Source organism: Pogona vitticeps, chromosome 6, assembly GCF_051106095.1.
Source record: "Pogona vitticeps strain Pit_001003342236 chromosome 6, PviZW2.1, whole genome shotgun sequence".
NCBI lineage: Eukaryota > Metazoa > Chordata > Lepidosauria > Squamata > Agamidae > Pogona > Pogona vitticeps.
In genome coordinates this window covers 5,157,761-5,184,814 of record NC_135788.1, presented here as the reverse complement: position 1 = coordinate 5,184,814, position 27,054 = coordinate 5,157,761, and the positions used below count along the sequence as shown (strand labels likewise).

The window sequence follows — 27,054 nt, the reverse complement described above, 5'->3', positions numbered from 1 at the left end:
GCATGTATCAGCTTCTGCAACAGACAATAATACTGGTCAATAGATCTAAGTTATTGCCATGCCAACAACACAATTCTTTTTGCCAATCGACCACAAACATAAGATAAATAGCTGGCAAAGGGGATTTTGGTTCAAAAGGGCTTCCCGCTGCACCCTAAGTGCAGTAATCTTTAAGGTTATTAAAGATGACATTGTCATAACAGGTCACTATTTTTCAAGAAATTGGTCTATAGTTCATATGAACTGGGAGTGAGGGTTGGAGAATCGAAAACGTACGTCCCATCATCCACTAGATGTGGATTCCATGATGTTACAAGACACTTTTAATAATCAACATTCATTCACAGACATTTAAGGCAACTGGTTAAGAGATAAAATCACTGATTTTATAAAAAGTGAACATCAAATGAAAATGGTGTGCATTATGTACAAACAGATAGCATAAAACTGTCAGAAGGTCACATCACACTAACTAGGAAGGGCAAGATGATAGCAACTGGAGGTTGGGAAGATCAAGAGAGTTAATACGAGTAAGAAGAACCACCTGTGGTTTTCTCCTACTTCATTCCAACCATTTGTATCATACTTGCTCTTACTACAACCTGAATACTTTCCCTGCAGACTGTATTCAAGGCTCAGAAGGCCAGCAATACAGTGGAAAAATACTGCTCAGAGAACACGCTTTGGCAGTACAACTCTTTCATTATTCTGAATTCAAATACAAAATTAAAAGCACGCTTTGATTGACAGTAAGATTAATGGACTAACCAGAATCCATACTTCGTTGTTGTTTTTTAATTAAAGACAAAACAAAACAAAACAAAAAGCCCACCCTAGTACTTGGGTGTTGTTGTTTTTTTTAAACTGGGCAAACAAGGTGTTGGTGGCATTTAGATGGGTGATGATCTGAGCACAAACGGGCTTGTACTGCTTACACAACACCGCCAAAGCTGTGGAGAACACTGGATCTGATAGCACTGTGGCTGTTCACTCCGGGGCCTTCCAGGTGCATTGCACTACAACTCCTATAATCCAGTACAGATCTGGTAGGCACCAGGCTGGGCAAGATCCAAGAGACAAATCTGTCTTCTCGTGTGCCTGTGGTAACCTATTCCAGCCTGATCAAGCCAGATGACACTGAGATGGGGAAGGTTGGCCTATTCTACGCCCATGGAGGCTGGTTTGCTTTTAGAATTGATTAATGGGTTCAAGCTGCTTGTTTTGTTTTGTTTGCTTTTAAACTGAGAACTAGAAATCCTAGTTCCACTTCTTGAGGCTCCCAGTTAGCCATAATTCTGGGGTAAAGGCAAGTACGGATAATAAACGAGTTCAGTTTTAGTCAGTTTTTTTGGATTAAGCACCAAACATATTTGGACATTTCCTGTCCAGTATGGCTAAATATTGAACAACTATGGATTTTCAGTTGGTTCAGAAGGAACAGAAGTGGGAGGAGAGCAGAAAAATAATTGAAAAGGCCTTGTGGGTTCTTTTTCAGCTTCAAATTGTCAAAAAAACAAACACACAAAAAAACAGGAAAAAAGTTGTTCTTTATCCTGAAAATAACTGGCAAATGGGGTGGGGTTGAACATAAAAAAAAAAAAAAATGAAAGCCCAAGAAAGACTGAACAATTTGAAAACCTTTGTAAAAAACTCTTCCGCTTTAACACGTGGGCAACCCCAGCCCATATCTGAACCTCAGTTCCAGTCATCTCAGTGCTTCAGTGAAGTGGTAAAAATCTGGCCTTCTCTGAGAGACCCTTTAAAAAAAAAAAGGATGAGCCATGGGGAAACTTAGACTCATAATCATCATGCCTGATTTTTTAAAAAGCAGGGTGTAAGTGCACAGAACCAAAGACAAAACTAAACAAAAACAAATGAAGCACTGAGGAAAGAGTACACAAACCCAATTTTTTTGGGGGGGGGGAATGCATGCCACTTTTGATTAAACGAGCCAATATAAATTATATGTGCTTCACACACAGAGCCAGCGTTTTATTTTGTTGCCTGTCAGTTTTGCAGCTTTTCAAGGAAGGTTCCAGGGACACAGGCACAGTGGCAAAGAACAGTATAACAGCCAGAGGGGTGGGGTGGGGGGTTCAGCTCCATTGGGTGAACGCTCAGGAGTGGCAGTGAACAAAAACAAAATGGAAAGGGGGCCAAACGAGACCAGGACAGTCTCGTGGGCCTGCTCATTGATAGGACGGAGAGGCGGGTTTGTATGTTAACTCCCACTGAGGCTGGGAGCCCTCGTATTTCCCAAAACAGCTCAATACACATCTTTCTGTCTGAAAGAATTCAAGCTTAATAAATTAAACCTATTGTCTTCAATGCTTGGTGTCAGTATCCCATCCTCGCTAGCAACAGAAAACACTTGGTACTTGTGCGTGAGCAAAGGTTGTAGACGACCCCTCTGGAAAGTGCTGGGGAACTGCTTGCCACTGTGTCCATACCTCATTCTTTCTCGCCATACTGAGTCAAAAATGCAGATATACTCCAAGCTATGTGCAAAACATGCCCCACATTATTAAGAAGGTGAAATCACCAACTTATGTATTACCCAGTGAACTCCTGTCTCTGCGTCGAGACTCCGAAATGATTCAAGTGTGACACATAGATAGCCGATGCAATGCTAATGACATTGTCTTAAGAGACAAACCCGCCCACCCCCCATTCCTTTCCAATTTCTCTTTTGTTTCCATATATTACAATGCTCTATAAAAGATTTCCAGCTTCTTCTTAAAGCATTTAAACAATACAAGACTAAAAGATGTCTGGAAATATGCCTTATACAAAAATGATTCCCCCCCCCCTTTTAAATCTTAAAACAACATTCAAAAAGGCACTTCATCATGGAAGAAAGAAAGTTCAGAGTCAGGTCAACTGCTCTATTAAGCAGGGTGGAGTGGGAGGGGAATGGTCTGCATAGCAGGATGGATAAGGAAGGGATCAAGTCAACTTGCTGAGACAACATCAAGCTTTTATATATACATTTGGCATGTTTTAAGAAAACATGCCAAATATATATATATTTGGCATGTTTTAAGAAAAAAGGGAATCCTGTAAAATGTGTCCATTTACGAAATTCGTTAAAACAGTCCCATTCAAAATATCTTCTTTTAAATTTTCATATTTTTTTTTAAAAAAGTAGTCTTTATCACCATACGGTGTCAGCATTCCCATGATTTAGTAGCATCTGTTCATGATTGTCCTTCATGTACAGCACCCGCAGAGGAAGAGCGAGAGAGCTTTCTAACTTTTGATAAGATCAGCCTCTGAGATGCTGTCAGAATGGTGAAGACGGGCTGCAGCCCAGCAGCGACAGGGCTTGGAAGGCTACCTGTTGCAGAGTTTATGAAGCATAGTGTAGACTTCCTCTTCTTGGCTTAGTCCTTCAAAGAAAGGAAGAAGGTCTAGCAATTCCGTGTCTGTCATGTCATCAAACCAGGACTGTACAGGCACCTAGAACCGAGAGAAAAAAACTCGCCGTGAAACAAAAACATCTCTTACAAGTCTTGCTTATCACTACAGGAAAATGGAACTGAGAAAAGGTTATTGATTGATTGATTGATTGATTGATTGATTGATTGATTGATTGATTGATTGCATTTATACCCCGCCCATCTAGTCAATTGACTACTCTGGGTGGCTTCCAACATATGTAATAATAATATAAAATATACTAAGATTTTAAACATCATTATTGTGTTATTGTGAAACAAGGTTCCAATGCGCATCTTCTATAGCTCCGCGCTTCCAGAGGCCACATCAGGCCTGCTAAATTCCTCCAACATCTACTAGTATTGTAAGATGATGAGTAGAGCCAGGTTTCTCTACCCCTCCTCCACCTTTCATACCATGAGGTTCCATTCACAGTTCCAAGAACAGAACATTTGGTACCTTATGTACGACAACATGAGATGCTGTGCGACTGAACAGCTGCGGTCAAAATCTGAACAATCACGCAAAATAGTTTCTCAGTCTTGTGAAGAATGCCCAAGTGTGTTAAATATTAAAGACTGAACACTAGTTGTCCGGAATTGAATTAATGGCATGCCTTTATTATTATCACGTAACTAAGAGCGGCAATGTATGGTTCTTCTCTCACAGTCCTCTCCATTCTTTGGAGGGTCAAATTGGGGTTACAGGCCTGCCACTGGAACCGTGTTGACTCCTGCCACTGTCACTGTAGTCTTGACATCTACTGAATTCCCCACTGGGTGCCACCACCATAAACTCAATCTCTGTCAACACCTCCAGAGAACAAGCCTGTCTTGGCTTCAATTTCCACTTCTTCCTTCCCCTGAGCCTCCTCTTGTAACCCAAGGATTTGTTCTCAGATTTCCCCTTCATGGACATTGCTGCTTCCACCACCACCACCCCCTTGCATCATCCTTGTTCTCATTGATGACAAAGCTAAAGCCACAGGATATCTCTTTCTTTCAACAGTGGCAGGTAAGCGTACTTGTTTCAACAACCCCTCCTTGCTGTCTATTGACAAAGAGCTTTTCTTCACCTGGAATCATTTCCCTCAATCTAGGATTGTAGCTATGAGAGTTGACTAGCCCCTTCAAAGCGTGAACTACCTCCTCACCTCGTTGGAGCAGGCTCAGAATTAAAATGCACGGAATGGTTTCCACAAAGTAAGGACGTGTTCTCCTCTTGTCCCTTTATATCGAAGCCACTTCATGCCACTCATTCCCTAAGGCTCATGTGAGGTATCATCTGTTGATCTTAACAAGGCAATAAACTCCTGGATATAAACCTCTAGACTATGCCATTTACTACATATGATTACTATTACTGGTACTTACTGCATTTTCAGGATGGAAGATGTAGGAGGCAGGAGAGTTATCCACTATAATGACTTTGCTCAACTCTCGCCCGAGACGACTTAGATCCTTCACGTAATTTCCTCTGTGGAAAACGCAGGATTCTCTGAAGAGCCGAGCCCTGAACACACCCCATCGATCCAACAAGTCTGCTACTGGGTCTGCATACTGTTGTATACAGGGATATTAACACAGAAAAAAGAGAGAGAGAGAGAGAGAGAGAGAGAGAGAGAGAAAATAATAGGATCAAGACACCTTATCTAACATTTTCCCCTGTGAAAATGAGGAATACATACCTTTTCAATGTAGACAATGTAGGAAAGGAAAGGAACAATAAGCAAAGTTAGGTATGCTAAGGATATTGTTAGGAGGCACAATATTCCTCCCTGTGGAGCTAGCCTTTGTAAGGTAGGGAACTGACTCTCCAGTACAGTTAGCATTTCCCTCTTCAGCATTGAATATGACTGGAATGCTTGACTGTGCCGATTAAGAACTGACATAGAGAAAAACTCCCACTTGTACTACCAATTAATAATTATTTGGGATTATTTTAAAAAGGTCCCACCCAAGTCAGTTAATAAATTAAGGTATTCAGGAGTGGAAGCTGTAAATACTAGAATCTTACATATCAAACTAGTGCCAGCCAAGTCTTTTAAAATTTGCTGTTGAAAGACAGTATGCACTTGGTCCATTTCAAAAACACCAAAGTTTGATTATGAAAGAGGCTCAAATATAAAGAGATCTCCAACTCCATCCTTAATGGCACACAGTTACACAAACAGAAAATACATGTGAATTTTCCAAGAGTTCCTTCCATGAGCAGAAATGTTCACAAGCTTTCCTAAGGAAACAACATGGGGATCATGCTACCTTGCACCACAGGCTCAGTCCTTAGGACCTCCAGTTCAACGGGAAAGGTTTCTGCCCCTGGCTCTGGAAAGTCTCTACCAGTAAGAGGGAGCAAAACTGGCCTAGAGGGTCAATCTGACTCCATGCAGGGCTATTCTTTCTCTGTTTCCACAAAAACGATTAAAAAGTATAATCAGAGTTATTAATATATATGATGAATTAATTACTTCTGAAAGGACACATAGAGTAGCTTTCAAAGAACTCTTAAGGCTTATATAAGGGGGTCTGTCACTATAACAGCCTTGTCTAATTGTTGATAACTGGCCTACTCTCCATATCATCACAGCAATTGTTTTTAGAACATCTGATTTTCAAAAGTGCTTCAGGGAGTGACTGAGCTTTCTTGGGCTCATCCCACTAGTTTTACTGCGTCTTTGGATCCTGACCATTGACTTCAAAAGTGTATCCAAAGTTGAGGAAAAAGAAGGCCTGGCCAGTTGCTGAATCAACACAAATCTTGCTCAGGCATTCTACTTTGTTTTATTTATAGGCTGCCTTTCTCCCTACGAGGGGACCCAAGGCAGCTCACAATATTAAAAAGAATAGAATTAAAAACATAATAGGTTAAACATTTTTTAAAAATTAAACTATATGCTAATTAAAGCACAACTGGATAATTAAACGCAAATAAATGTTAACTATCTTAACTTTAAAAAGGCGTTGAGGGACTCAATCATGATTCTTAAAGGTCTGCCTGAAAAGGTGGATCTTCAGCTGTTGATGGAAGGATAAAGGGGAGAGGGGGACCCAGCTTGATCTCCTGATGAAGAATATTCCATAACTGGGGAGCTGCCAGAGAAGATCCTCTTGTCCCCATCAACTGTGCCTGCGCTGTCAATGGACAATGGTCCTCTGACCCTCTTAAATGCTGACAAGGCTCACAGGGGGAGATAAGGTCCTTCAGGTAGCCTGGACCCAAGCTGTAAGAATGTGTAGCTCAAAGAATGATGGAGATGTAGGACTACAACCATTCTGCAACCAGAAATCCTTTTGTGTTCAATGTGCAGGTCTGCAAAAACATCATAAGTGCAGTCAACTGAATCCACCAAGGTACTGTATTTGTATTCTATCACACGAGGACATCCAAGAATTTAAATAGATCAATCCAAACCTATTGGGTTGAGGAGCGGATTTTCAACAGAGATGTTATAAGAAGCATGACAAATCTCTCACTCTTAAGGCCAGGATTCTTGCATAATATTGAATTTTAGGAGCAGCAATTTGACAGCTCTCCAGTTTCATAAGCGCACTTGGAGACAGGAGTTTTAAACAATTTCAGGCACATGAATTTGGTTGCTAATAAGAGAAACGGCATCAATCAGCATCTTATGACAGGTTGTTAACTGCTAGATAGCTTACTGGTTTAGGTATCTCGCTGCGGAGTCAGAGGTTGGGTGTTTGATTCCCCACTGGGCCTCCTTGATAGGAGGAGGAAGCCATAGAGTCCCTTCCAGCTCTGCAGTTCTAAGATGATGATATAGGCTTTTTAAACATTACCAGGTTAAAGGAAGAATATCTAAGCTAATGTTTGTGACAAAGGAAGCCTGGGTCTTGCTACCTGGGTTTTTGCTTCAAAGCTCCTGGCTCTCTTGCTATTCTGAATTTTATGCTGAATTTGTACCGCTGAACATGTAATCACTGATACGGTTTTCAGATTAGATGGTCTGCTCTTTCTTTGGACTTGGACTTTCCTAACAAGTTGAAAAAGCACTTCAGAGGCAAGATATCTTATTAATTTATTCTGCTTGATTAGCCAAACCACAGCAAGCTACAGTATAAAACAGGCAATAAAATACATGAAACTCAGGACCACACGAAACACACAGCAACATAAATAATCCCTTCTGCTTGTATTGGAGCACTAAAAGCTTTCCCGAAGAATAAAGCATCAAACAGATCTTAAAAATGTATTTAAAACAGATACTTGGATGTGAGTTTTCACAGGCAAGAGTCTATTTCAAAAAATCTGAATTCCATTAGCTTTAAAACGTCATGGAAAAACAAGTCTAATTTTGGGCTAATGTCACGTAGAACACTATTTTATTGGTCAACAGAAATCCCATCCTTGGGCACATGAAAAGGCTGGACCACAGAAGCCCTCTGCATTGTTTCAACAGGAAGGAGGGTTTGGTAAGCAGCCCAAAAAGTGACATCATTCATAAGCACTCATTGTAAAAAAATGAGAGAGAGATAGGAAGGTGGGAAAATGGAAGAATGTTAACAGTGTTGATTTCCCGTTCAAAATGGTGGAGGCAGTGAAGATCCTGTCCATCCCCTTCAAAAAGGAACGCTACTATTTATTTCTGGTATCTGCCTATAAACAAGCAGCAAGGATCCTAATCCTAGCCAAACATATCCGAATAAAATCTTGTTTTATGGCGAACTGAGTGGACCGTTGTGATCATTACTGAGACAATGAATCATGAGCAAAAGCACACAGGCTTAAGCTATGAAGGAGCATCCACCTACTTCATCCAACAAACCAGCCTGCCTCAGACCAGAAAAAAAGAATAGGGATAGGTTTGCAGAGCTAACATGTCATTCGTAGTCTTTACTATGCATAAGACAATGTTGTGTAACAGTTTGGGAAGCATGTCATTGGATCACAGAGAGTTCTCTTCAACTTCAAAACTGAAATGCAAAAATAGGTCATACCTTTACAGACGACTAAAAAAAATAATAATCATAGTGGTCTATAAAGTTATCACACATTTTTGCATTTGGATTTAATTTGTTTGGACCATACAGCTACCCCCGTCTTCCATTCTGTTTGCTAAGAGACTTTCCCCCTAATACTTCCATTTCTCAAAGGATAAGAAGCCTGACCTCCTCATTTTCCACCAAAGAGAACAATCAGATTTCATTTTTACTGTTATGTACCACGACTACAAGCACTACTGAAAACAGCACAGGACTAACACAGTTACAGCGGAGTTTACTATGTGCGCTACTATTTCTACCAAATTTCTACAAAACAGAACAGAGTGCACAAAAAATAGTTCTCCCCTCTATCTAGGCTAGCACAAACTCACAAATATAGATATAAATTCCAGCTCATTGCAAGAAATGTTTTAAAAAACTAAAAGCACAATGTGTTAAGATGTGTTTTGTATTTTTTTTTTTACCGACATGAAATCTCTGCTCTTAGTTGTCTAGAGCAGCATGGCTTTAAACTGGACAGAATGCATCTGTGCCCAGATCTCAAATACAACTTTATGTAATAAGATATTTATTCCCATGCTTCTCTTTACCTTGTCCCTCCCCAAATAACCATGGTAACTAAAAAAAAAAGCCTTTCATATTGGCATCATGAGCAATACACGGAGGCTACATTATGAGACAAGCTCATATGTGATATTGTTACCATGGAAACACTTACCCACACACTAGCAGACAAAAGTACAGGCTGCCAGATAAAGAAGCAGAAGAAAAGGGGGAAGATTAAGATAATTATTTTGTCCTTACTTGATATTACATGCAAAGGAAATCCAACTTTTAAAGGTCTTTCAGGTAAACAGGGCATCACCTGGGAAGATTTTAAAGGGGGGGGGAGAGAGAGAGGTGGAAGGGAGAGGGAAGACTATCCAAATTTGAAGGACACCACCATAGTCCTGAGCTTTTTCTGGGCCCCGTTTCTGAAAGGACTCACTCCTTCATTTGACAAACAACTTGTTGAGTGGCTCTTCTGAAGCCCTGGACAGCAGTCGTTCAATACTGAAGAACAACTCTCAGCAAGGAGAGAGAGAGGACACCCTTCACATTTATTATGCTACAAAGGTTTTTCCAGCACTACAGAATCTTCAGGCCCTTTACATTTGCTTTAGCTAATTTGAGGAGTCTTTGAAAAACAAAAAATACCCAAGGCAAAAAAGAAAGGAAGAACGGCATGGCTTACCTTTGCTAGACTGGCGGTGAATAACACACATTCAAAGAGTTCTCCCATCCTCTGGAGAAACTCGTCCACATGTGGCCGTTTTAATACATAAACCTAAAAATAAGAAAGGATGCGGAAATGACAGCAGTTGAAATTCAGGAAAGACAAAATTTCCAGACAGTGCACACCTCTAATGCATGAGACTGACCCAACAGACATGTTGGGGGATTAAAAACCCAAAACTGCTCCATAATTGTTTTATCTACTGTTCCCAAATAGGTAGGATCCATGGATACGGTAAACCCAGAATGTTTTCAGGGTGGGTAATTAAAGCAGAAAACAAAGACCAGAAGGCTTCAATTTTGTCCTTTGCAAAAAAATAAACTATGTCTTCAGAATGACAACAGCTAGCTTTCCACATTACAGAAGCTATAACCAGCGAATCTTTCTTGATAACCAAAAGACAGAGGACTGAAAGACTAATTTTAAAGTGAGTTAATTTGAATAAATGAATAAACCAAAATACATTAGGAACTCAGCATTCAAGATGTCACGCTCTTAAAAAGAGCCATTTGCAAGGAAGGAAGGAAGGAAGGAACCCTGTGTTTAACTGTTCTCGAGATCATTTTACAGCAACCTCCCCACAACAGAATTCATTATAAAGCCTGTACGAAACACAGGTGTACACCAATAAAACTACTGAATGGGCTTCACAAATTTTTTTTAACAATGCATGTTATTTCCTTTCTTGTTTTATCTCCCTGCTATGAATGTCCATTTTATAAGTCATATTTATAGATTGGTATATCCATGGTGGCACTTCTCACTTCCCAGGAAAGTAACTGATTAGAATGTCTTGCTAAATAAGGATCTCTATCCTTGACAGTGAATACAATCAGCACACAACTTCACCTGGAGAACACACCAATGCAAGTTGACACTAACATACAATTTGGGGTAAGGGTAATAACATAAATGAGAATTCTCCACAGCTTGTTTGATTTTTCTGGCAATTGCTTTGATCAACTCTTTCGTTCCATTCCCAAGATATATATGTCCAATCAAAGATAGTCATTTCTTTTATACCAGATGATCAATTTAGAATCCACTTTAGAAAAAAAATCGAGAAACAGCAAAGCAAAAGCAAAAAAAAGCAAAGTGTGCTGCTTATATATACCACCCCACAGCGCTTCAAGCACTCTCTGCGCGGTTTACAAGTGAATTATGCAGGCTACACATTGTCCCCTTCAGCGAGCTGGGTCCTTATTTTACTGACCTCGGAAGGATAGAAGGCTGAGTTAGTCTTGAGCCGGCTACCTGGGATTGAACCCCATGTCGTGAGCACAGTTTTGGCTGTAGGACAGCAATGTAACCACTGTGCCACATCACTGCTAGATGTGCTTAGACATTTTGCTGTGTTGTCCCATGTTGTTTTTTCAGGCATGATTTTTGGTGATGTTACTAGCCTGGTATCTTCCTATGGTGGGCAGCTCCTGGCATTATTTATTCATTACCTTCATATCCTTCCTGTTTTTTAAAAAAGGCATTCAGCTGCAAGTTTCTAAAACAGTAGTGCATATACCGTGGGGACAGATATATGGGAGGAATTTAGCATCATATTGAATGCCATATGGCGTTACTATTTTAATCCTTTTTCTAGAAAACTGCATGAAACCATACTTCGACAGTATTGGAGAGTTCTCCTGCGGAATGAGCCAGGGGGTATTGTCTTGTGTTTAATCTTGCTCTACATCTTGGATGAAGATGGGAAAGAAAGGACATTGGCATGGACAGCAAACCACCAACATCTGGCATGCTAGTATCTCCTGCTATGGGACTCCTTGCGGTAAGAGTTGAGAGAAGACATGTGGATGAGTCTTCCAGCGTTCGGTCCACTGTGTTGTGGCTACCCCCCAGTGCAAGTAATCAAGGATAGGCCATTAAGAAGGCACACAGCCTATCCTGGATTACTTGAACCGGGTCACAGCCTCTTCTGAAATACTGGCTGAAGGAGAACTATCCTTTAGGGAGAGAATATTAACTAACAGTCACATTATACTATGCACAGAAATCACCATTCCTTTGTGTCTCCTCCCACCACTTTTGAGAATCAAAAAATCGATATAGATCTTAGTTTGATTTAACATATAGCCTCTGAAGGGAATGTGAGGACTATGACTGTCCAATCCACGGCACCTGCTCAAAAGCACACTGTTCTATGATTTACATTATGCCTGAGATTTCTGCACCTCCCACTTCCAACGGTCAACCTGGATTCAGGACAAAGAACGAGTTGTACATTCAAGAAAATAAAATTTTCGGATAGTCCCTGAACAGTACAATTGTAATGGCTTGTTTGGGAAACTGCAAATTTAGCAGTTCAGACATACCCTTCACATGTGAAGTCAGAACTCTGTAATACTTTGATACAGGAGTGATTCTCTAAACAAAGGAGATTTGAAATGTTTCTTAGGTATATTAAATGTAGTCACCAGTCATTTCAGGTGGTAATGCGGCTGAACCAGATGAGAAGGGGAGACTGCCAGGTTATCACAGAGCTGGAAAACCAGGTTAATAAATAGCTACAGAAGTTTGTTAGCTATTTGGAATGAAAGCAGTCTAAGAAATTTCCCCCACGTTATTGTTGATGAGCCACACTGCCTTTAGTAGAGGGTAAGACTGAATCACTAATGCCTTTTACTTGGAGTGGATTAAATGGGCTGGCATATGATTTTTAATTTTTTTTTAAGGGCAAGCTTCTTGTGCTTTCTGTCTCTGTAAAACAGTGTACTGAAATGAGAGACTAATCCAGGCTGGAGAAAGTTAAATAAAGATTGGTATTTGTGAGCAATAGGTGACCCAGTCTCTACTGACATGGCAGGCATATACACAGGCTTCAGGGTAATTGTCATGCTTTGCCTCAAATAATACTGGCCATTGTAGCATGAAGGCTATGGCAATTTGCTTAGATGATCCCCACAAAAAATCCCCTACAATTCCTAGGTTCCTATGGGAGAAAGGATGTTTGTTCAGTCAGCTTACATCTGCAGCACAGATAATTCTTTGAGACGTTATCCGGATTCACACAAAAATGTGCTTGAGCAATGTAGAATAATTGAAAATGAATAAACAGAGACAAAAACTATTAAGAGGATGCAAAAAGCAAACAACTGTAGTGTTCTTGATCAAAGGAGCAGAAGATTAAAATGCTCTTTAACAGGAACTGAACTCAGAAATCAGTGCCTTGTGTTAATGATCCACAGTCTGAACCCTGCCCCCTCCCACAATAAAAACCCAACTGCCACCTTGCTAATCATGGAAACGAAGGATCAAAGAACAATTTCCAGTTCATACGGGAAAAGGAAGCCCTTATGCCTTACAGCCGTCTTGGCCAACAGAGAGAGGGCACTATGATGTAGAAGGCCACCCCTAGGCCTTCCTTGACCACACACTAGGAAAAATGAAACTTTGGACTCAGGGGGATCTGTGGATTCCAAGACTAACATCAACTTTTGCAACCAAATAATTAGGCAGAGAGAGGGAAGCAGACTGAATTACAAAGTACATAATTTGCTATGGAAATCAAGAGCTGAAGGAGCTTTCTGGAAAACAGAGCAGTAAAATGAACCAGTAAACAGTGCTTCTTAAAAAAATGTATGAAGTTTTAAGTAAGCCCACATGGTGTGCAGAGAAAGAGTTTAGCTCCAATTGAAATCCAAGGAAATAAAATTATAGCAACCTTTGGTATGACTAAAAATTACATTCTTGGCCAAGATTATTTTAAGCAACACTGTTTCTTCTTTTTGAGATCAAATGCCTAACATGCTCATCACGTGTAAAAGAGATCAATTTTATTCTTATTTTCTGGAATATACTTTATGAAAGAAGTAAGCAGGAAGACTGGTATACTAAAAACAAAACAATGAATGATAACTAAATTTATTTATTCATTAAATTTATAGCCCGCCCCTCTAGACCATGTCTACTCGGGGCGGCTTATGGCTTCACCATAAATAATGACCGAGAGATGTGCCCATACTTGAACTTACAGGCAAGTACATCAGAAGATCTATATCTTTACCAATGAGATGACAAAGGCACACGTGCTAGAGGGCTTATTGTCCAGTATATCAATTATGAAGTTAAGATTATAGTTACATTTCTTGATGAGATCGCAACACAGTTTGCTCTTATTTGCTGAATCAACTTTTAGTCACTCACTAGGCTAGCTTTTCTTGTTCACCCCTACTACTGAATATAAATCTCATGTTACTTTGGCAACTCTTTGGTGTAGTGATATCTTCCATATTGTAGTTAACAGTTCAATCATTTCATATCTGAATTCAAGGATTTTCAGTTAAATGCTCCCTGCCCTGATACCATCTACTTTTAATCTATCAGACAGTATTATCTTGAAGACAAGATTTTATACCTACATAGATACTACCAGCAAAATTATGTAAGAAAAAGTAATGCATAAGGGTGTATATCATCGTGAAAATGTACATTTCAGTGATTAATAAACAAGCTGATCTTTTCTACAAATTTTTAGGCATACATTCTTTTTTCCTCCATTCATAATATACAGTTTAGTTAAATACATTATGTTCCTACCCATACTAAATTCAGATCGTGTGGATGGTAAGATTTCTACCCACAAACAATGTATTGCAGCAATTAACAAGCACATAATTAATTCTGCACCTTGAACAGTTCAATATAACCTAAAACTCAATTCTGGAAGAGAATCTGCTTCATATCCCATAATCTCTTTCACAGTCCTTAAAACAGTCTACCAAATATTACACATTTTACAAGATGCCATCCAAAAAGATGTCAGATCTAAATCTAGTGTTTGAGACCTCTGCAAGAGATATGAAACTTCATCCTCTGTCATTGTAGTTTAACAGTCTGGGGAGGGGGGGAGAGATAACTTTTTCAGATATGGAAGTATCAATCCATCCTTTTCTACAGGATATATATATATATATTTATGTTTTGCTAAGGAGCTATCTGTTCCTCCCTCCTTGACATGGCATCATTTTTTGACTGTGTATGTCCCTTTCATATGACAGGAGACTACATCTGAAGTTCTCCAACGAAAGATAAAATGGGCAAGACAAGTCTCCAGTTTAAAAATCATTCGGATGTGAAAAGTACCTCTCCACCCACATACACAAACAGAATGGCAATCACAGCAACAATGCTCACCTGATGTATAGTTCCATCAATTTCAACTGGAACAATAAAATCAGCATTGCTAATTGGCTGGAAAAATGAAAACAAGATGAGCTTTAGAAAATGGGAGATTTTGTACTAAGAGAAGCCCTCCCCTGCCATGTACTGGAGGAAAATATTGAGAGTGAAAGCACAGCTCCACAGAAATCTGCAGAATTTCATTAACAAAACTGGCACAGAAGAATCCTTTAGAACTGGTGAACAGCTGGAAAATTATTCTGTTCAAATATTTGCGCACACCCCCACAAATCTATTGCACAAACACATTTGGACCTTCAGATTTGCAAGATAGAAACAATGACTGTCAAAATGCTCTTATTCACGGTACAAGTAGATACTTTATTTTGTTTTACTGTGTGGTCTTTGTATTCCACCTCATATGTCTGAAGAAGTGGGTGAAGAAGGTCCATGAAAGCTTACATTAAATTGTTAAGTAAGTCTTTACGGTGCCACAATGTTTTTGTCTTTTTCATTTTTCTTTTGTTTCTAACATACTGTACTACTTTTCTACTTGCAGGGTATGCTTTCTTTTTCCTTCTCTTTTCTTTACATATGGGAGAATTCATAAGTGACAGAGGTGCTGTGCATTCTACCAACTCAAGATTCAGTCCTTTTATGAACAGATCAGGTTTTTGGGTGGCATTTAGGGCATTCATTTTCTATTAATTCAAACAGCGTTGCACAACATTCTAGGTTTCACAAAATGTCCACTAAGAAATAACTCACAAGCTATAAAGAAAGCTTAATATTGTTTCATGTTTTAGTAAATAAGAATTTATAGCTATTTATCTAGATTACTGTACTTGTTTTAAAAAAGAAACAGAGTAGCAAAGTTTTAATTTACAAGGAAAGAATTACTTAATGTCATGTCTTGTCTGCCTTTCTTCCACTGCAAGAACCCAATTATTCCACTGTAGTGGTGAATGTTGTTCTTAACATTTCTTCACCTTTATAAAGGTAGAATCGGTCCAAAATTCCCCCTGGTCAAATAATATTTACGAGACTTCCATCTGTCTTTTCTTTGTGGTTCTTTGGACCGTTTTTAACAACTTCGCAAATGCACTAGTCACTTGCAGAAAGATTTATATGGCCCATAAAATCTTAAGATGAATATTCCTCATGGGGAAATAAACGAGTTCAAGGAACAGTGCTGCAAATAATCTTTTCTAAAAATGACATCATCCACAGGCATTTATCCTACCCTGCAGTAGCCAGTGATGTGAATTTCTATCAATGTGGCTGAAATATTCATGGCTTCTCCCAGTTATTTTATATCACATAAATCTAACTAAGGCTCCTTTCATTCCTCAGCATTGCTCAACTGTATCCCCTACAACTCAACTCAACTGTCATGCTACAATCACCTAAAGAAATGTGAACACAAGTTAATGATTTCACCATTGCTGAACTATGTAATTCACTACATGAGATGTGATGACCACCAGCGAAACACAAATTGTTTAGAAAGCAAGGCTATCAAAGGCTACTAATCACAACACCTACATATACCCTTTGTCCAGAACTGGGGCCAGTGTATCTCTGAGTACCCTTATCTGGGGAACAAGAGCTGGAAAGGACTGTTGTCTTACTTGGAGGATCCCTACAGATCTCTGGTTGGCCACTGTTGGAGATGGAAATGTAGCCTGTTGAAACAAAAAACTCTGGAGCACCTTAAGACAAATGTGTTATATTTGGCTTAAGCTTCTGTGAACCTCTGAAGAATTGTGCTGTTGTCCATGAAAGATACTACCAAATATAATTTGTCAGTCTTTAAGGAGCTGTAAAGGCTCTTTGCTGGTTCTGTGAGAAATAGAACACTGGATTTTGTAGAACTTTGGTCTGATCCAACAGAATTCATCTTATGGTTTTATTATGCTGTTATGGAATTCATTTCAGGCCATCCAGCATTAACAATATGCATACAATGGGCATCATGGGGGGGGGGAGACGACAATTTTATTGTATTTATATACTTTAGACAGCCAATGCTGTCTTTCAGTTTGCAAGACTTCCAAGTAAGCTAACAAATGGGAAACATAGCAGGAGCAAAATATAACAATATTAAATTATATAAGTATAAACATGGAACTGTGGGGGAAGAGAATCATTTATACCACATCGGAAGCTCGAAAGGCCTGGTCCTCTCAGATTCTATAACCAAACTTCTTTGCAGTAGGCATTCCATCATAATAGGGAAAGCCCTCTTCCAGGTCATCCCTTGCTTGATCTCAAAAGGCAGGGAACTTGGAAATAAGTCTCCAAACAGACTGTAGCGTGCGTTCACATTTACATGAGAAGCAATTATTTTAAAAGTTGACCCTGGAAGTGCAGTGGCACAGTTCTTCTATAATGTTGTTTGCCCAATAAATTATGAGTTTTGGAGCAGGCACTGGTGACAAAGTTGAAGAACACCAACCTCTACCCTCCTCCCATATGGCCAGCTGCAGAAGAGACTTCCTGGCTTGAAAAAGCGACTTTTACACATCTCCTGAACTGGTAAAATGTGGCTAAAGCACACTCTACAAACTGAATCAGATTCCATGCAATCCTGCTCACAAAGAGAGCTTAAACCCTGTTGACATTTGGACATCAGAGGGAAATTCTGACATATCAAATCAGAAAGAACCCTCTAAAGGTGAGTGGGCAATTGCACAATGGACTGGGAAAGAATGCTTGAGCTTGCTGCTGGTTTCCATTCCAGTAAAATGTAGTTTGTCAGAATGGAAACATAGTTATCTGAACCAAGACACCACAGGACTATATGTCTGAAATACCTACTTACCTATATATAGTGGTGCCCCGCTAGACGCTTACTCTGCATGATGTTGAAATCGCTTGACGATGAAATTTTTGCGATCACTATTGCGATCGCAAAACAATGGTTCCAATGGGGGGAATCCGCTTTATGTTGATTAGGAGCCTGTATTTTCCAGCTCTGCAAAATGGCTTCCCTGCCTTCTCAAAATGGCTGCTTTCCAGATGGAAGCTTCGCATTACAGCAATTTTTAACACTGATCGGCAGTTCTCTATGGGCAATCTTCGCTGGACGATGAGGTATTTCCCCCATTGGAACTCATTGACCGGTTTTCAATGCATTTCAATGGGGATTTTTTTTCTGCTTGATGACTTCGCTTAACAGTGATTTTGCTGGAACGCATTATCATTGTCAAGTGGGGCATCACTGTATGTCAACAAACAATTCAAACCTTTCCACAGTCACTGTAGGTATGAAATTTGGTGGAGAGCAGGACGTCACCACTTAAAATTAAAATATAAGAAGCACACACATGTATCTAACCATCACTGATGTTTACAGTGATTGAGAAGCACTAGAAGGGACTAAGATGATTGCTGTTGTGACATTCACTCTAAACAAAATTCTACTGATCTTTGAATAAAGAACTGAGTTTAATTAAATGAAAACTCAACTGCCCCCCCTGAAAAGTTAAGGGGATTTGAGGCTGTATGTAAACTAGCATGAAGTGCAACTGTCTCTCTTCCAAAATAGGGAGGGGTCCTAAAGCTCATTTTTGAATACTTTTTGGAGAATTCTTGAAGGACAATGTATTTTTCTTCTTTCCCTCTAGATTTGCTGCACTATGACAGTAATGCTGGCCATGGGATTTTCATCCAATGCATCAGAAGGGCATCTGGTTGGGAAAGATGGTCAATATGTCAATGTCATATTAATAACTGTATCAGTCAACAGTGAAGAATAGTGAGCAGTATACATACCTTAAAGGAACTGTGTACTAGTGTTTCATCTAGATCAATGACCACACATTTCTTCCCATAATCAGATATTGTCATTTCTGGCAAGAGGTATTTAGCTGGGGGCTAAATGGAAGGCACAGGATAACATAAGATGTTAGAAACACATCCCTACTGAAGTTGCAACAATCACACAATACAAATCATGCCCCCCAAGACATGAGAGTATACAACCAGACTACCTGCTCTAATTTTAAAAACAAACCCTTTAAGGCCAGATTTAGTCTCCGCATGAGTAAAGTCTAAGCCACAAGACAGATTGCATTCCCCTAAATTCCTCTCAGGAGCACAATTTGCATTAAGGAAAGAGAATTTACTGGTGTATTTTGCAATTCAGAGTGGGTATAGGGAAGCTGGTGTGTGTGTGTGTGTGTGTGTGTGTGTGTGTGTGTGTGTGCGTGCGTGCGTGCGTGCGTGCGTGCGTGCGTGCGTGTGTGGAACCTTGTGGATTATGGGCAACCCATAAACTGTGAAGCTTCTGTGAATAGAGATGCTCCCAGAAGAAGTATGAGAACCTCATATCTCATTTCTAAGAAAGAGGATATTGCTGGGAATAACCCTTCTATAACAGCACCCTTCTCTACTTTCCTCATCATCCCCATTAGCTGGAGTCAGAGGTCAACTAACACGAATGCAAGGAAAGACAGCATCCTTTATTACATCTAGCAGAAGTCTCTCTCTCTCTCTCTCTCTTAAGGTGCCTTCTCAGTTGCTGAGGCTGGCAACCATCAAGGTGGATAAAAATCTTTAATTTTTAAAAAAAATCAGAGTGATTTAAATCATTAAAAAAATAAACATTTTAAATCATGATTTAAATAAAAATGTTTTTTAAAAAAGTTTAAATAGTCAAAAAAATCCTTTTTTATTTAAATCAAATCCACTCTGGTTACCATCACACCCTGTCTCCATCTCTTAAGGCCCAGACAGTCTCAGACATTACTCAGCAAAGAAATCCATCTTCTGCCTCTTCCATGTTCACCTTTGATCTCCCCTTCACTCATGCATTAAAAGATATTATATTTATAATGACAAATTATGTACTCACAATATGGCTGCTTGTGTTCCTTAATAAATACATCAAAGTTCCACCATAGCTTCCTACAGTGAAACAGGGACCCTCATCTGACAACCCCTTTGCCCCTACGGAAGTTGCCTCCCCGAACTTTTGGGGGTAGGTTTTGCAATACAGTTCATGGTCTTCTTTCATGCCCTCTTGGCAACCTGCCTGTGTTTTTCCAGGAGGTGGTTTGCCTTTCAACATAAGCTTTGTTCTCTGCTTGCAGTGACAATTCTTATGCTGAAAATCAAGCTGTATGATAATCTAGCACAGCCAAATCCTAAATTATTATTTACTCATATAACGGAAACCATGGTTGAAATCCTGCTGCTTAGTAAGAAGGCCCAATGAAGCCATGGGGATTCGGGAAGCCAGCTCCGTAAGTTCCATTGATTCAAATCAGTTTACTTTAGTTGCAGGTTATTATAGTATAGTAAGTTACAATTAGAGCAGGCCCACTTGAATCAATGGAACTTATGGGGGAGTTAACTCAATTCCAGTGCAACTTATTACACTAAGCAACAAAATTACAGCCCATATATTTATTTATTCATTTATTATTTCAGTTTGCATACCGCTCCACTGTGGACACATTTTGTGTGGTTTTCAACACAGGATAGGATAGGATAGGCATCCTTCAGTCTCGAGAGACTATGGTAATGTGCTCTGTCTGTATGGAGAACTTGGAACAGCGTCTAGTGTGGCTGAGAAGGCCAATTCGAGAGTGACAGTCCCTTCCACACTGAAGACAAATCCAATCTGTCCCCTGTCTGGCTCCCTGCTTTTGCTGCTTTTGTGACTTCCTCTTTGCCTCGGCCTGCTGGGCAAGGGTCTCTTCGAATTGGGAGAGGCCATGATGCAGTGCCTGCCTCCAGGCTGAACGCTCAGATGTCAGGTTTTCCCATCTGTTGAGGTCTATTCCTAAGGCCTTCAGATCTCGCTTGCATATAAATATAACACATAACGCAACAATACTGTACTTAAATAACCCTGTCTCTAGCTAAAACCTAACCTATATATGGGATAGAAAAGGAGAAATACTGCTTCCAATAAGTGTCAAGATATTTACTTTATATTACCATGATAAAGTAACAACCTGACATTCAAGCGGAAAGTACGATACCGTGTTTTCTGGCTGCTCCTTATGTGCCTTTGTGGCATGGAAGATACAGTGGAGTGCCTAAGGTGACATCTCTAACTCCAAAAATAACAGAATGGTAATAGAGATTACAGCCCCCAAGGAAGATGTGGGTACTCCAATGGAAAAAATTCAAAGTACCTGTGCATCTCTTTGAGGCTATTTTTAAATATAGGAGGAAATGCAAGCACAGCTCCTAGTTGTAAAAGAGCAATACTGGAACCAGCTTTGACACTTAATTAGGTGAAGCAAATACAGTATAGTACAAAAACAGGTAACATAGGGAGAGTTATAAGCTGGAAACTGACTAAAAACAGATGAACAAATATTTGGATCACAGAAGACTCTTATTAAAACCAGTGTGTGTCCACACTGTAAGGAGGCAGGGAGCATCAAGTATTTGCAAAAGAACAATGGCTACAAACAGTCTTTCATTTGGGCAGTCACCACAATATGGCACAATACAATAAAAATCAGGAAGCAGAATAGGACTATACAGCCAGGTAGAACACTTTTTTTTGCAGTCAGCCAATTCTATTTCAAATTGCACTAAATCATGAAGAAGCCTACATACTGAGCTAAAAACTGGGTGTTTACTATATTTGGGTACCATGTGAGCCAATTAATATTGTTTGCTGCTACAGTATACCGTATTTTTCGCACCATAAGACACACTTTTTTCCCACAAAACAGGGGGGGGGGTGGAAAGTCTGTGCGTCTTATGGAGAGAAGAAAACAGATTATATTTTCCTGTTTTCTTCTCCTAAAAAATTGGTGCATCTTATGGAAAGGTGCGTCTTATGGAGCGAGGTATATAAGGGAAGAAGTAATGACAAGCATTTCACAACAGTCTCGAGACCAATGGAAGAATTTTATGTGCATCTTTTGGTTCCTGTTTGTATCATTTTTTGTCCACCCCCTGACAACTACAGTTCTCTGCTTTATAAGAACACTGTCAGTATCATATTGATCAGAAGAGAACACCTCTATGGCAAGCAATATATAATTAGAATCAGCATACGAGATTGACTATCAAACAAATAGAAAATTAAGAATATTCTCCAAGAACTGAAAATAAAAGCAATAAAGATACGTACACTTGGAATGGGAATGACCTGCATCTGGTCACCCTGGTGGAGAAAGGGGCGGAAAGTTACTGTCAGAATAAGGCATTTCAAAACAGAATGAAAAAAATATATCATATGGATTACTGAAACCATCCCAAAATAAACTTTGAAAGGCAGCTAAGAAAACAGTTAAGTAAAAAGAAGATGCGGCACTGTCACAATGAAGATCTTCCATTAGTACAACAAAAACATGGACAAGAATCACAAGGTACATCTCTTCCTGGTAATCCCTACATTCTCAATGGGTAATATCTGCAAGCAGTTTTTAAAAAATAGGAGTGGTAGACGCTGATGCTGCAGAAGCATTTAATCCACGTTGAATAATTGTCATTTAGAAATCTTAAGAAAACAAGGAAGTGAACTTCTGCCCAAAACAGATACTCAAAAGGTTCAATTGTATTTTCAGACATACGAGTGGGTTGGTTTCTCACTTTTACACTTTTCAAACTCTGCCATCACCATTCATTTCTCTAGGTTTGTCGTAGCAACTCTAACTTAAGATAACAAGGCTTGACAGAGGGTTGGCCATAGGCTGCCTGTGGCCCTCGGCACCACCAAACCCCAAGGAGGTCAGGGGCGGGCCATTTTGCATGTTTTAGGCACAGGTGGGCTTTTTTCAAAGCAAGAATGAGTAGTTTTTTTCCTCATTAAAAATGTTGGGGTATTAAGGGTTTTTTTTAGGGATGCTATGAGTTGGTCCTTTCAGGTCTAGAAATATATATTACCAGAAAAAGCGTAAGGGTTCTGGAACCAAAATCACCAATCAACTCTGCGCTACAGAGGCACCAGAAGGCACTCACTTGGCCTCCTTCTGGCATTGCTTCTAAGTGGGCACCAGCTGGGGTGGGTAGGGCACGAAACTGTAGACCAGTTGTTTGGCTGGGAAACGAAGGATCACCTCTAATTTCGAGTACCATATTGAGGTTCTGACTACTAATCGACTACATAACAACTGCTGCTTATTAATTACATTCCAAATCAACCTATAACTCAAGAAATGTCAGTTTTGGTCTTTAGGTGTCTTTATATCCATGCCAGAAGATCCAAGTCCCTTCAACCAGAGATGTAAAATTCAGGTCAAGAGATTCAGGACTGCAACGTCAGCAGAGGAAGATAATTATGGCATCGTAAAAACCTGATGAGTTAGGCAAAGTACAAAGAGCTGAAGTCACATGGCACTGCAAAGGCCCAATTCAGATGCTGCAGTGATGAAACAAGCTGTTGCAATAAAGCGTTTCATACTGTCCTACGCTCCCTTCCCTGTTTGGATTTCTACCATTTCCCCCCCCAGTTTGCTGTCATGATAGACTGCTTGAATTGGGCAAACAAAGAATTCTTCCATACCGCGGTCCTATGTGTCTGCAGAGCTCAATCGTTTAGAATAGGGACAGGTTCCTTCGGGGCGGGGGGGTTGGGTGTGGATACCATCTGCAATTACAGGAGCCACATCTTTCTGTTGTAGTGCCATGAAGGAAATTAATTAAATGAGTTTGTTACCATTTAGCAAGACCATGCACTGGCCTCAAAATGTGGTATGGACCATCTCTAGCATGCTTTGCTTTAAAGTGGAAGTGCCATAGCAGAATTTCAGTGGCAGGATGGACAGCAGCACACAACTAAATTCACAGTGCAAAGACAGTGGGGACCCTTAATGGGGTGCTGACTGCAAAAAATGACTCATCTAGGGCACATATGTGGTTCACAGGCCCTGTGTCACCCACTCCTAGTTTACATGCAACTCCTGGCTAAGGGTGTCTGGTGTCCCAGCAGCCTATTATTACAGCAGGTCAGGAAGGAATGGATGCAATTTGCAGACGAGGAAAGGAACATCCACTTATGCAGGACAGTTAGCTGGCAGCATGACAGCAGAAACAGACCAGAAATGTTTCTTCCTTAACTTACATTTGCTGTCCAATTAGTAATGAGATTATACTCTTCAACCGCCTTAGTAGCCTGTGTACAAATCTGACTGGCTCTAACCTTCTGAAGTCCGCCATTTTCCTCCACCAAGGGAGGAAGGACACTGGTGCTGTTGGGAGACGGTGGCTCAACATTGTAGTCACGAAAGCAGCAGAATAAAGTGCTAAAGATGCTTCGACTCCTCTGCTTCTTCAGACTGAGATTACATTGGGACACTGAAAAGGAAAGCAACACGAAAATCAGATGTGCAAAGGCTTTCAAGACTTTTAAAGGAACAGTTCAATATTTTCACCTACGTCACTGGCTCAGTTTAAACATGTCATAAAAAGCATTACTTTTGATTGTCTCCATGAAAAAGTTAGCATTTGGCTTTTGTATTTGCAAGCCAGCAGGGACTAGTTTCAGATGTTTTGTTCGTGTTTTTCTTGGAAAACAGTTAAGTGTCCATACAGTACAGCCATGTATTTTTGTGATAAAGAAAACACACAAAAGGACATTTCAGAGAAGCTATGTCTCTCTCACTGACCAAAATGCTGTTGCATAATTATGTTGGCAGAATGGCAATGGTGTAACATGTTACTGTCCACTATAGCAGGGACTTGTTAATTAGTGTCAATTTGCTGCTGTCAGTTATACTACTTCCAACTACATGAATGCACAACAGGGTTTCGGGCAGTTTGTGGATTTGTGCAGTAACTTTACACACACAAGTACCCACCACATTTTACAGTGCACAAATATACCTGACCCATTCATACTTGAATATTTACATATATAAATACACTGTGCAAAGCAGATCGTGGATTTCTTAAGCTACGTACAATAGAAATCCGGAACCACTAGCTCATCTGTGACAATGTAAGACAAAAATCTTATAACATTTTGAAGAAATCTAAAGAAACCATATCAGATTGTGAAAGGAAAGAATTGCTTATAGGTTACTATTGCATCTTCAAATATTCCAGAGATCACCAACCTATATTTCAGTATACAGTCAGAGCTCTGTGAATCAGTCTCAGGCTTTTAAATGCACTTAGCAATAGCATTCCTAAAGAAAGTTTATCCGGGTTTATAAAAAGGCTATTATGGAAAGTTTTTTTTTACTAAAATTACTAACATAAATGTTGCCACTTGCAAAAAAGCCTCCCCTTTTTTACTTGTAGAAGGGGTAGCTGTGTTAGTTTGTGCAAGCATTATAGGTGAAAACAATTTTTAAAAAGTTTTTTAAAAAAAGACAAAAACATGGCACTTTAAAGACTAACTTTTGTATTTTTTTTAATGTGAATTCAGTTGTCTGATGAAGTGGACTTGTCCACGAAAGTGCCATCACTTTTTTGTCTTTTTAAATTCTTTATTTTGTTTTGCTTTAATCTGCAACTCTTTTTTTTACTATTTCTCAATTTAAGCACCTTAACTATTTTGGCGCATTTAGAATGTTAGTTGTACTCTTCTTCTAATCATTTGCGTGAAAAACATTTAGTAATTCCCCCTATTATATCCAATGTGAAGAATTACTTTAAATATGTGATGGTGACATTTTTTAAAAAACAGTCATGTAGTAACTCTTACAAACAAATGTGAACACAGAATTGACTACCATGTGAACACTGCTGATGATGTCCACCATTAGCAGATTTTACCGGTTGGTCTCTCCTCCACCGCCCTGCCAACTCATATAAAACTATATTTGATGCCTCCTGTAATTGTAAAATTTAAACAGCAAGCACAAATATTTAAAAGGGTTAAGAATCTCAAAAGAATCCAAGTTCGTTCGGTTTGCACTGAAGGATCAAGTCTTGCCTCAGCTGAACTTTCCTTGTTCTTATTTAACAAAAGTGTACTTTTTATTTACAATGGAAAAACGTCTGGAACTCCGGCTTTTACGCTATGCTTATAAAACTTTTTGTCTACTTCTATCCAAATAGGATGTGAGCACTATAAGCTTCTGAATGTTTTTGGCTGGAATAAACAAATGTTGATCAAAAAAGAAGCACTGCTGAGAGCTATGCAAAACCAAGGTATGTTACGAAAATCCATACCGTGTTTCCCCGAAAATATGACCGGGTCTTATATTAATTTTTGCTACAGAAAACGCAATAGGGCTTATTTGCAAGGGATGTTTTATTTTTTTTCATGTACAACAATCTACATTTATTCAAATACAGTCATGCCATCTTCTGGTTGCTGTATAGTGGTGGAGGGTGGGCTTTCACTTAACTAGGGCTTATTTTTGGGGTAGGGCATCCCGCGACTCCCCCAGAAATAACTTTCCCAACCACCAGGTTGAGAAACACTGGACTATAGGATAGTTAACACCATGGTTTAGTCTATACCACGTGTTGTTGTTTTTTGGAAGGGGGGTTGGCCTTCCTATTGAGTTTGAACCGAGCAAGTTAAGACACAATACAACCGAATGGTATCCCACTGCACAGCAGTTGTTTAGTTGTTAAGTCATGTCTAACTCTTCGAAACTGAACTTTTTGTTGTTGTTTATGATAGCGGTCCCTTATTGACTGAAAGGGAATCACTCTTTCAAAATAAAATTTCCTTTCCTTTCCTTGAAAGGAATTTCTTGTTCATCTTCTGACCTTGCTAGTACATGCAGAAAGTGTGTGCTGCTGTTTGTTAATTGCCTTTGGGAAAACCCATTTAAAGATAAAAACAAATAGAAGAAGAAGCAGCTGTACTTTCCAAAGGGAATTTCTAGACAATCTAATAACCATGTTAGTAGATGCAGAAAGTGTGTGCTGTTACGCTGCTTGTTCTGTCTTTCCTAAGTGCTTTTATGAACTTCCTCATTAATTCTTCCATTACACCACAAAAATTGTGTTTTATAGAGACGCTGCTGCAAACTAATTGCAAAATTGCTGCTCAACAATCAACTCAGAGGTTCACTGCTGTGGAGTGTTCTCATTGCAGCTTAGTAGCATCCAGGGTAATGAGGTGTTATCAAAGCATTTCTAGAGTCCCAGCCTAAGAATCAGTTTAGAAACAAACTCTAGGATTAGTATTAGGGTAGGAAAAAAATTACACCAGAAGCAGGCTCTATAAAGTCATTAAGTGGCGTAACTACACAACCCTATACAGTGAGGATGGATTCCCTATATTAGGCCTACTGGCCAGGATAATTTCTACAGTATTTATTTTGATATTTTGTCAGGTTCCTTTTAAACCACCAATCCCAACGTGTT

General features: G+C 39.5%; 1 protein-coding gene across 3 annotated transcripts in view; it reads right to left on the bottom strand.

The window, feature by feature from the left end:
• Positions 1-364: 364 nt before the first annotated feature.
• The window catches only part of CTDSPL (CTD small phosphatase like), a 63,116-nt gene continuing 36,426 nt past the window's right edge, over positions 365-27,054 (bottom strand). Inside the window, exons 2-9 of one of the 3 annotated variants that reach the window (XR_013537649.1) lie at positions 23,924-24,078; positions 21,914-21,946; positions 18,586-18,687; positions 14,824-14,880; positions 9,634-9,726; positions 6,387-6,747; positions 4,812-4,997; positions 365-3,459 (exon numbers count right to left, since the gene is read on the bottom strand). Coding sequence is in view for 2 of the 3 variants with exons in the window: in XM_073002824.2 (XP_072858925.2) it covers positions 3,334-3,459; positions 4,812-4,997; positions 9,634-9,726; positions 14,824-14,880; positions 18,586-18,687; positions 21,914-21,946; positions 23,846-24,078 (830 nt within the window). In the remaining variant the exon portion in view is untranslated. Of the gene's footprint in view, positions 3,460-4,811; positions 4,998-6,386; positions 6,748-9,633; positions 9,727-14,823; positions 14,881-18,585; positions 18,688-21,913; positions 21,947-23,845; positions 24,079-27,054 lie in introns of all 3 variants that reach the window. The other 2 variants (XM_073002824.2, XM_020806347.3) reach the window with 2 other exon arrangements.